Raw genomic sequence first — 11294 nt, 5'->3', positions numbered from 1 at the left:
CATAGGGTTAGTTTGTAAATAAAAAAAACAACCAGATGTGTATGAAATTTTTTGGATTTAAATTCCAATATAGTATTGAGCTGGAAATAAATAAAACACAAATCATTCAAATTATTATTTTTTTTAGTTATAAATTTTCAACATTATCCATATAAAATTGTCGAGTTATTTGAGCTAACATACAGGACACCGATTGTAACACCCCAAAAAAAATAAGAAAAAAAAATCAAATTAATCTAATTAAATCTTTTCCTAGTTGACTTGGTCAAATATAGTTATCCAAGCCCATCAACAAAAGATTTATTCATATCTCTACTCCCTAAAATCTCTCCAACAAACCAAATCTCCACAGAATTAGTATACTACTCCATATCAGTTTCAAATCTACAATTTATACGTGAATATATACACCCAAACCGTCCCACAAAATTTTCATCACGTCTGGAGTAGGGCAGCCGTGAGTTTCATCAAGTTTTCTTCCTGCACATTGAAGTCCATTCCTTGAACGAACAGGTATAGCCTTTCCCCTCAATTTTTCTTGGCATAATTCATGATTCACGGTAGTTCCTCCACCAGAATTTAATTCACCCTTGAAAATTGTTGAATGATTTATTAAAGCCTCGATCTTTAATGCTTAGATGTTGCCTTTTTGTTTCTTCCAACCTCAATTATTGATGCCCATTAATAACTGAAATCAAACTATTAGAAAACTTAATAAAGGGTTTAGAATGGGGAAAAGGGAGAGGGGCGTACCTGTTTGTGCTTGGCGTCGGCGGTTGGTGAACAGAGCTGAGAGCTGGAGCTCGGCGGTGACGGGTGCAGTGGGTGTTGAGCAAGACCGTTGAAGAAATTAAGTGTTTAGAATGTGTCATGTCTTTACACGTGGCATATTCCTTCTCTCAAATGCTTCCGCTAAGTAGTTGTCTTTCTTTTGAGTTCTTGTATCGTTGAGGTAATATTCATTTTTGAGTTGTTAAATGTTGATTGTTGAGATACTCTGATTTTATTCGAGCTATTCCCATTTGTTTCGAGCTATGGTCGAGTTGCGTTGTTTTCCCCTTTCTTTCCCGTTTCTTTAATCCTCCCCTAGTCGCGATCAACCGTGTTTTCTATCCTTAGAAAATGCGGGCGTGACAAAGTGGTATCAGAGCAATTTTTCTTTCCGCTCTGGACCCGAGAGTCTTTTTCAGTCTTAGTCTAGACTTGTTTCGCTAGACTAAAATAATAGTGATAATAATAATAATAATAATGATAATAATGATAATAATAATTATGCATTGAAGGCTCAACAACCCGCTTTGCCACGCTCAATCAAGAAAGAGGTAATTTATTTTATGAAAATTTTTTATAAGAAAGTTTTCTGGAAATGAGATGAGAAGAGCTATGGTTATGAAAACAAAGTATGTTTTACAATGGGATAGAGGAGCTATGGTATATATATGTGGGTGTGTGTTTTGCGAGAAGATGAAAATCTATGGTGATAGAAAGATGTATGTTATGCAATGGGGTGATTTATCTTTTATAAAAAAAATTGATCAATGGAAATACTGTGTTTATGAATTATTCGAAAATTTTTGAGTTTCGAGAAAAATAGTTTTAACTTTTTCGTTTGGAAAATTGAGCTATGGAAGTATGATGATATTTATGTTATGTGGTGCAAAGTATGATGCGTTATTCTATGTAGTGTTTTATACGATGGATGAAAGTTGATGCGAAAGTATATTTTAGTTTTGAGTCAAAACTTTTACTTTAAAAGTGAGATGTGGAGATTTTAGGAAAGTGTGAAAGAGTTTGAAGAAAGTTTTTGTGTCAAAATTTTATGAATGCAAATGTGAAGTGCGAAAGTGTTTAGCTATGAGATGTGAAAATGTTGCGTGTTTATCTTGTGGTATGAATGACGTTAATTGTGGTAGATGTTGAGATGAGAGATGATGAAGTATGAGGCGAACATAGAGTGCTTATGTTTTAGGCTAGATTGAATACACGCTAACCGTAGTTTTAAGTTGAGATAATCTATCACTTTCCCGAGTGACGAAACGAGCGAGAATCTGAAAGTTTGGGGTGAACCCCTAATTTGTTAAGGCACGACTAGGCAAGGGGATCGAGAGTGCGAATGGAGGCGACCATGAAACTTTTTCTTGGAATTGCGTGAAACTTTGGAGCAAGCTAGGTGTGAACCATTCGAAGGACGTAAGCAAATTTCGGGACGAAATTTTTGTTAAGGTGGGTAGATTGTAACACCCCGAAAAAAAAATAAGAAAAAAAAATCAAATTAATCTAATTAAATCTTTTCCTAGTTGACTTGGTCAAATATAGTTATCCAAACCCATCAACAAAAGATTTATTCATATCTCTACTCCCTAAAATCTCTCCAACAAACCAAATCTCCACAGAATTAGTATACTACTCCATATCAGTTTCAAATCTACAATTTATACGTGAATATATACACCCAAACCGTCCCACAAAATTTTCATCACGTCTGGAGTAGGGCAGCCGTGAGTTTCATCAAGTTTTCTTCCTGCACATTGAAGTCCATTCCTTGAACGAACATGTATAGCCTTTTCCCCTCAATTTTTCTTGGCATAATTCATGATTCACGGTAGTTCCTCCACCAGAATTTAATTCACCCTTGAAAATTGTTAAATGATTTATTAAAGCCTCGATCTTTAATGCTTAGATGTTGCCTTTTTGTTTCTTCCAACCTCAATTCTTGATGCCCATTAATAACTGAAATCAAACTATTAGAAAACTTAATAAAGGGTTTAGAATGGGGAAAAGGGAGAGGGGCGTACCTGTTTGTGCTTGGCGTCGGCGGTTGGTGAACGGAGCTGAGAGCTGGAGCTCGGCGGTGACGGGTGCGGTGGGTGTTGAGCAAGACCGTTGAAGAAATTAAGTGTTTAGAATGTGTCATGTCTTCACACGTGGCATATTCCTTCTCTCAAATGCTTCCGCTAAGTAGTTGTCTTTCTTTTGAGTTCTTGTATCGTTGAGGTAATATTCATTTTTGAGTTGTTGAATGTTGATTGTTGAGATACTCTGATTTTATTCGAGCTATTTCCATTTGTTTCGAGATATGGTCGAGTTGCGTTGTTTTCCCCTTTCTTTCCCGCTTCTTTAATCCTTCCCTAGTCGCGATCAACCATGTTTTCTATCATTAGAAAATGCGGGCGTGACAGATTTCAACTTGAATTGACATCCGTACTTCTTTCAATTATTATTATTATTATTATTATTATTATTATTATTATTATTATTATTATTATTATTAACACCGAGAGGGAGGGGGTAAATATTATTGACGCTTGTTTATTCAGAAATCTAGCTTCATGGTATTATTTATAACTCTTATTTTTAATTCTCTCCTATTCCATATTTCCATACATTTTACAATTGCATACATCTTAATTTACATGCAAAATAATGGGAAAATGCCAATTTTATTAAAATTTAAAAATACGTAATATTTTTCTCATTTCAAAGCACATGTAAATCTGAAATTGATAAATAAATCGATCATATTAACTGAAATATAAAATTACATAAAAATTAAATCAGTTAAAAAATGATTAAAAAAAAGTGTAGTAGGAGTAGTGAAAAAATTGGCGTTGGCCGCGGCTCAAAGCAGCGCGCGGTCAAGTATGGTAATTTGAGATCACAAAAGGAAAGAGAGAAGAGATCAAGACAGAATCTTGAAGCCCTTCACTGCCTATAAATATAGATGGTATGCTTAGTTTCAATCACAACGCAACATCATTACAATTATTTTGATCATAGCAATGGAGAATTCCAACGGGAAAAAAACTCTGGGGAGAAGGAAAATCCCGATGAGGAAAATCGAGAAGAAATCAAGCCTGCAAGTCGCCTTCACCAAGCGCCGCGGCGGCCTCTTCCGCAAAGCCGCCGAACTCTCCATCCTCTGCGGTGCGGAAATCGCGATTCTGGTGCAGTCCCCGTCGCAGAAGCTCTACGCCTTCGGCCACCCCTCCGCCGCCGCTCTCATCAACCGCTGCGACGACTGCGGGTGCGGGGCGGCGATGAAAATGGTGGAGGCGGAGAAGAGACGATCGACGGAGAAGGAGATCAAGGAGAAACCCTACGAGGGTTTGGAACTGCACGAACTGGAGGGAATCCGCACTGCACAGGACGATTTTGGGGAAAAGGTTGAGAAAACAGCACTGCCTTTGCTTCAAGAAGCTGCTTCTTCGTCCAATCAGATCAAGATTAACGATCAAATCATCCCCACGTATACATTGGATCAGATTTGGGGGAGAGACTAGAGTTGAGATGTCCGGAAAATTAGGGTTTATATTCACTAATTGAACTTGTTAATGTTAATGTCAATGACTTCTTTTATGTTTGTGATTCTACAATTTCACATTTTCATGTTGTTTTCTGTGACAATCACAATACTGTTACAAATTAACTGTACCAAACATAACCTTAGAATTTACATATTCATGAGATTGAATGTTATAATTAGAGAGATGGAGTATTATAATATTCTAATTTGGAGAAGACAAGTGCGTCGGAGAAGGAGGTATGAAATTTTTGAATCAACAACAAAAAAAAGAAATCAGTTATAGCTAGGATTGATCTATCATGTATGAAGACTCAAACAAAATGACTTTGAATGCAAATAGATTTTCTTAATGAAAGTGATTTTTGCAATAAGAGAGGAAGGAACTATTGCTATTGTAAGCAGCAATATACATTAATCTGATCGGACAATAAAATTTTAAAAAGTGATATAAGTGTGCACATGACAGTTGAAAAAATAAAAAAAGAAAAATATTTTCGGTTGAAACAGTACTTACACGAAAAATAGTCATATTTTTCTATTTTAGGTGTTTACAAAAAATAGTTTCATTTCCAAAAATGAAAAGTTTATCTAGTACTTTTATCCACTTTCATCTCTCTCACACTTTATTCACTTTTTCTTATTCTTTTTTTCTTACTTTACCAATTTCTCATTCCAAATCAAGTATATCTTTCACCTAAACCAATTTTGGTCAGTTCGACAAATTGAATTAGAAATACTAACTTTAATGATAAAAAAAGACTACGCACTCCTATTCATTTCCAAAAATAAACCACACATTTTTTTTCCATTGTGGTAAGGCGAAACGTCCTACAATCCTAATAATTTAATTATACATGTGTAAATTAATTTTCGTGACACGATTGCTTATAAATTATACATAATATAATTAAGTTATACCGTGCAAATATGTAGAATGGAATTCGACTTATATGATTCTTAACCGACGACTGAGTACTTATTTGATTGCATTTTATTAACCGATTGGCTAATTGCATTTCACTAGTCCATTTCAAACTCCTTTATATGCGATAGATGGGCCTGTCGATTTCATTTTCATGGTGTAAGCCCAACTCAATCATTGGATCTATGTCTTCTTTATTGATTTCGAACCCAACACTTCTTTATACGAACTTATAGAGTACATACTCCCTCCGTCCCACATAATTTGGGACACTTTGACCGGGCACGGGTTTTAAGAAATGTAATGAAAAGTGAGTTGAAAAAGTTAGTGGAATGTGGGTCCTACTTTTATATATTAGTTTTATAATTAAATGTGAGTAGGAATGAGTTAGTGGAATGTGAGGTCCACTACCAAAAATGGTAAAAGTGAAATGGGTCAAATTATGTGGGACGTCCCGAAATGGAAAACTTGGTCAAATTATGTGGGACGGAGGGAGTATTTATTTACTATCTCCGTCCCAAAATATGAGTCACGTTCAGTGTGAGCATGCGTTTTAAGAAATGAAAGAATAGTGGGTTGGAAAAGTTAGTGAAATATGTGGCCTACTTTTTTATATTGTTTTTATAATAAAATGTGAGTGAAATGAGTTAGTGAAATGTGAATCCTACTTATCATTTATGAAAAAAATGAAATGTGACTCTTATTATGTGGCGGACCGAAATGACAAAATGTAACTCTTATTGTGGGACAGAGATAGTATTATTTAGTAAATAAACCCAATAAAATGTTTGGATGAATTATTTCAATATTTTTGGTTTTTTATTTCCAAAATATATGAAATCATCGTCGCATTTTTTATATGCTTGTTATTTGATTTTATCAGTTGTGAGTGTGTGCGGATTGATGGATATAGGAAATACTTACTCCTAAACTTGTAATTAAAAATTAGGGAAATGATCAATAAATATAAACTTTGGCAGTAATTTGTTATTTTCCATGAACTTACAACTTGATCGCTTATATCAAGAACTTACACATGCAATAAATTTTCCACGAGTTCGATTTTTCCTTAAATTGAATTCAACATGGCATGCAGTATTATATAGGTGGACAAACTGGACGTATATAAAAATGATGTCGTTTTGAATGAATGTATATTGTAAACCGTGACGTTCGGTGTTTTAGTCAAAAGGATGGGATTTGATTCATATAATTCTAATTATCAAAAGGTGATTTGTATGTATTTTTAGTCAAAACGCGGTCATATTATAGAAACGAAGTCTTATTTTACAAAATAATTGATTTTATTTGTTGAATTGCGATTTATATTAAGGAAGACGAGATAGAAGGGAGAAAACGAGAAACAGGAAGAAATATAGTACATCAAGTGACATTATTTAATTTATGATGTTATTTTGGTTGACGTATGATACGTCCATCCACCTACGTCAATCATCAAGTCATGTCAGCGTCAGAATCTTGATTGATTGCAATATTTTTTAGAGGTTGAAAGAGCATAACTGATGCTTGGAACACATTTGGAAGACTAGAATTGAGTTATGAGATCTTTATTGAAGTTTGACAAATCACTTCTAAGCTCTAGCTTATGAATTTAAAAGACCAAAACTATTTTTTGAATATCAACTTTTGTTTAAAGGATCAATAGTGATTTTTCATTATTCTTGTGATCGTGGTTACTTGAACCTCTGCTCTATTAATTGAGGAAAAATCGTGTTACCAAATACCAACTTAATTACGTTCCATTATCATGTTTGCACCTTATTATTTGGTTAAGTCAAATAAGAAATTGTTTTGATTGGGGCATGTGTTATTGGACAAGGTAATATTAGCAAAATTAAACTAAAATTCAATTTCTTAGTCTTTAGTCCAAAAATAAGTTATATTATCAAGTTCAATAAATTGAATTACTGTCAATTTTAGTGGGAAAATGATTTTTTAGCCGGAACACATAGTTGGGAATAGAAAATAGCACTTAATTATAGTATACTTCTCTCATCCATAAAAAAATAGTCTTATACATAACATCTATATATTTTATCATGGAGGTATGGGGTATGAGATAATTTTCAGTGAACAAACTTATATTTAAATATGTGACTACGAGTATTTTTTCAGTGACTATTTTTTTATAGACGAAAGAAGTAGTACAACATAGACATAATGACATAATTTTGTTATAATTTGGTGAATATATTTAACTGATAGATTAATAGGTCTCTGTTATAGTTTCATCTCAATAAAATGTAGTATTACAAAAATATACTGCGTGGGGCAAAAAATTATATTACAAACATTCTTATAACGAATACAGAAATTTGATTTCCTCGAATGATGCATTAAAAATTGCGTTACATCTATACAAAAATTGTAGTGTTATGTTTTCTGAAATAAATACCAATATTTTTTCTGATCTTAGAGTTATTAATTTCGATATTTTCATTTTTAATCTTGCTGCCGTTTCTTTTGTGGTTGTAGATAACGGTGTTGACATGATAAAATTCATTAATTTTATTTGGAAGAATTTTAATGAAAAGATTTAAAATAGGATTGCTATATCCTTATTTGGACTATAAATATATGGTATATATAAAAACAATGTTTCTTTTTGGGCTAATTTTATGATACATAAACAATAGTCATCTGAAATTTTTGTTTACAATATATGAAATCTGAGACAAAATACTAATATGACATAACATTGTAATTAAAGTTAATTTCATTGATAGCATCCCAGAGTTCATCAGCAGTTTCACTCATTACATGGATGACTTAAGTCAAAATAAGAGTTAATTAGCAGCTCTCACCCATCAATGGACACAAATTAATCAAAAAAGTAGACCACTGACAAGAGCAAGCAAAAGATGTCATACAAGGAAGAGATTTGAGAGCTAAGAGCCTTTCTGTCCATATATACCTTCATCACCATCCTCCAAGTAGCCAAACTACGCAAATTTCACGATCCTCCATCTATTCTTAAGATCATTTGGAGTCCGAGTAGGGTCGAACTTACTGCTCTCTTCCAAGATTTTTTTCCAAGGGATTTTCGCTTCATCCATATGTTTCTTTGCTCCTTCCTATAGCAACAAGAATCGTTAATTAAATTACTCAGCCAAAGATGTACGCAAAGAATAGTGATGTGTGAACACGAAGGCATAAGATACTAAAACAATTCAATGATTTGAAGATCCACTTGCATTTATAAAGATTGATAGAGCTGCATTGGTTATCAAAGGAATGGATAGATATGGTTCCACTTGCAGATTTATGATATAATCCTCAAAGAATTAATTGGAATTCCAACATTTACCCTGAGTGCTTCTTCTTCTTCCTCCATCCACACCACTTTCCTACGTTTCCCGCTGCTAAATGTGTCACTAGCACACGAAGCAATCAGTGCCTATCAGTAAGGATATACAAGAAAAGGCAAAAATGCACAAGCATAAACATATATCCAGTAATTTAAGTATTCTTACGATTTTTCTGATGGTTTTTCATGTTTTCTCAAACTGCTAGGAGAAGCAAATTCTTCCCTCACTACTTTTCCAGTTCCCATAGCCGAAGATGATATCCTAGTGGATCTCTTGGTAAGAGTCAAAGTGGTAGATGCCTGCTTCTTCTTATCAGGCTGTTTGCGAAATTTACTTTGTGCTGAAACAGTTTTGGGCTCTTTGTCTATGGGCTTGCGCCTTTTTGATCCTCTCTTAGCTCTTGGACCCCTATTAAGTGAGAGGTCTCGGTCAGTGGAAGCAGACGAAGTTCCACAATCCTCTTCCTGAATACTTTCTTCTTCCACAGAAGCTTCACGTTCCTCTTCCTGGATATTTTCTTCTACAGAAGCTTCGCATTCCTCTTCCTGAACATTTTCCTTTTCTACAGAAGCTTCACGTTCCTCTTCCTGGATATTTTCTTTCTCTACAGACGCTTCACGCTCCTCTTCCTGAATATTTTCTTTCTCTACAGACGCTTCACGTTCCTCTTCCTGGATAGTTTCTTTCTCTACAGACGCTTCATGCTCCACTTCCTGAATATTTTTCTTTTCTACAGACGCTTCGCGCTCCTCTTCCTGAATATTTTTCTTTTCTTCAGAAGCTTCACGTTCCTCTTCCTGAATCTGTTTTCCTTCCACGGTTCCATTACCATTTTCCCCATTCATCATAAGTGAAGGATCACCTTCAGAGCCAGCAGAAGATTCAGAATCCTCTTCTGTTGTGCCAATCTTTCCATCTTTACCAAGTAGATAAGGTCGATCAATAATTCCATCATTTTTAGACTTACTTTTACCATCATCTGCATCAACAATTTTTGATTGATTAAGCCTATTGTCCGCAAATGTCTTATCTTCTCCCATATCTATTACACTGCCACCCATAAAAATCAACAAAGCTTTCTTTCTTGCCAAAACACATTCCCTAGCTTTACGCGACTCTGCAACAGCTTGCTTGTACCCACAATAGGGACAAAAGAAGCGCTCTGCATCATCTACTCTAGCTGGACAGCCCAAACACCCTTCATGAACAGCTAAAGGACACCCCTTTCCATTGCAAAGCAGCACATTCCCACCTTTATTACATTTTATGCACAAATTATTTTCTGACCAATCCATTTCAGCAGAAACAGCACCTTCTTATGTGATCTCACCGCAGCTTACAAGCTAACAGCTCTGTGCAATATGATATCATTATAGTGATTAGACAGACAATAAATTTGTCAAACAACTTCACAAAACAATGATCTAGTCTAGTTTAACAGCAGCAGATTCTTCAATCACACAGCAATACAGCTATTTTGATTGTTTTTTAAGAGTAAAATGTAACACAACTAAAGGTTCCCTATAAAGACAGAAAGCCTACTTAGTCGGCAACTGATAAAAAGAAACAAGTAAGCTACAATATTCCCAAATTGAAAACCGAAATGCAACACTATTAACTGAAAATCATAGATAAAGCAGTTGCATATCACTCAACAGCCAAAATACTCCGATAAAATGCAATGATGAACAGAAAGAGCTAAGCATACGCACAAATTCACCCGCAGTTGATATCTATATGTCAAAATAAAAATTTGAGAATTCGTAAATGATGAATTGCAGATAAAAAGGGAAGATATTACCGGCGGAGTAGGAATTCCAGCTCAGAATTAGGTTCTTTTGCTAAAACAAATTCAGTATGTTAAGATCATTCTTGGCAAATTTGATATTAGGGCTTTATGGACTAATCAAACACTGTGCAGCACGATTGGATTCTCCCAATAGTTAAAATCGAAATGGAAAAGGAAAAGAATTGGGCTTTTGAGTGGAGTACTAGAATTGGGCTTTTGAGTGGACTCCTACAAAAATACTCCTACGTATAGTCCTTAGCAATATACTCTCTCTATCTCATCTTAATTGACATCGGTTGACTTAACATAAATTTTAAAGAATTTAATAGAAAGTGGATGGAAAAAAGTTAATAAAATATGGATTCTACTTTTATATATCAATTTTATATTAAAATGTGAGTAGCATGAGTTAGTGGAATGTGAGATCTATTACTAAAATTAGTAAAAAGTAACGGTATCAATTAGTGAAGGACAGACGAAAAAGAAAATTGGTGTCAATTAATGGGAGACGGAGGAAGTACATTTTTTTGACTCTACGAATTTTAATATATATAATTAATAAAATAAAAGAGATAAAAAGAAAAAATGAAATTTTATTAGTAAAGAATAATTCTCATATTATTATAGGAAAAAAAAACTTCCCCAAAATAAAATTGGACTAATATTTATAGGACGAACAAGAATTAAAATAATGTTTATTTTTATAGGACTTAGTTTATTTTGCTTGGGTAACATTAGTTTATATCACGTTTAATGTAGCTTTATTTATTTATTTATTTGATTCTAATAACACAAAAATTAGTGCTAACCGTCCCATAATAGGAGTCACATTTGGTGTAGGTACGAGTTTTAAGAAATGTAAAGAAAAGTGAGTTGAATAAATTAGTAGACTATGTGTCTCACTTTATATTATTAGTTTTATAATAAAATGTGAGTGAAATAAGTTGGTAG

The 11294-nt window shown here is 34.0% G+C and overlaps 2 protein-coding genes across 3 annotated transcripts; one reads left to right on the top strand and one right to left on the bottom strand.

The window, feature by feature from the left end:
• The first annotated feature begins 3765 nt into the window (after nt 1-3765).
• LOC121741253 (agamous-like MADS-box protein AGL61) lies at nt 3766-4356 on the top strand. Of its 2 annotated transcripts, XM_042133963.1 has the most exons (2): nt 3766-4116; nt 4147-4356. In XM_042133963.1, exons 1-2 carry the CDS (start codon nt 3780-3782, stop codon nt 4278-4280), a joined length of 471 nt encoding a protein of 156 aa, XP_041989897.1. In that variant the 5' UTR covers nt 3766-3779; the 3' UTR covers nt 4281-4356. The 2 variants fall into 2 exon arrangements, with proteins under 2 accessions (XP_041989897.1, XP_041989896.1); XM_042133962.1 differs by having other exon boundaries at nt 3766-4356.
• Nucleotides 4357-7939: 3583 nt separating this feature from the next.
• On the bottom strand, nt 7940-10477 carry LOC121742308 (golgin subfamily A member 6-like protein 6). The gene is made up of 4 exons (XM_042135416.1): nt 10356-10477; nt 8720-9906; nt 8554-8620; nt 7940-8320 (listed from the first exon to the last, which is right to left on the bottom strand). Exons 2-4 carry the CDS (start codon nt 9847-9849, stop codon nt 8189-8191), a joined length of 1329 nt encoding a protein of 442 aa, XP_041991350.1. The 5' UTR covers nt 9850-9906; nt 10356-10477; the 3' UTR covers nt 7940-8188.
• Between the last annotated feature and the right edge of the window lie 817 nt (nt 10478-11294).

The sequence above is a fragment of the Salvia splendens genome, chromosome 7 (genome assembly GCF_004379255.2).
Source record: "Salvia splendens isolate huo1 chromosome 7, SspV2, whole genome shotgun sequence".
Taxonomy (NCBI): Eukaryota; Viridiplantae; Streptophyta; class Magnoliopsida; order Lamiales; family Lamiaceae; genus Salvia; species Salvia splendens.
This window is presented reverse-complemented; position numbering and strand designations above follow the sequence as displayed.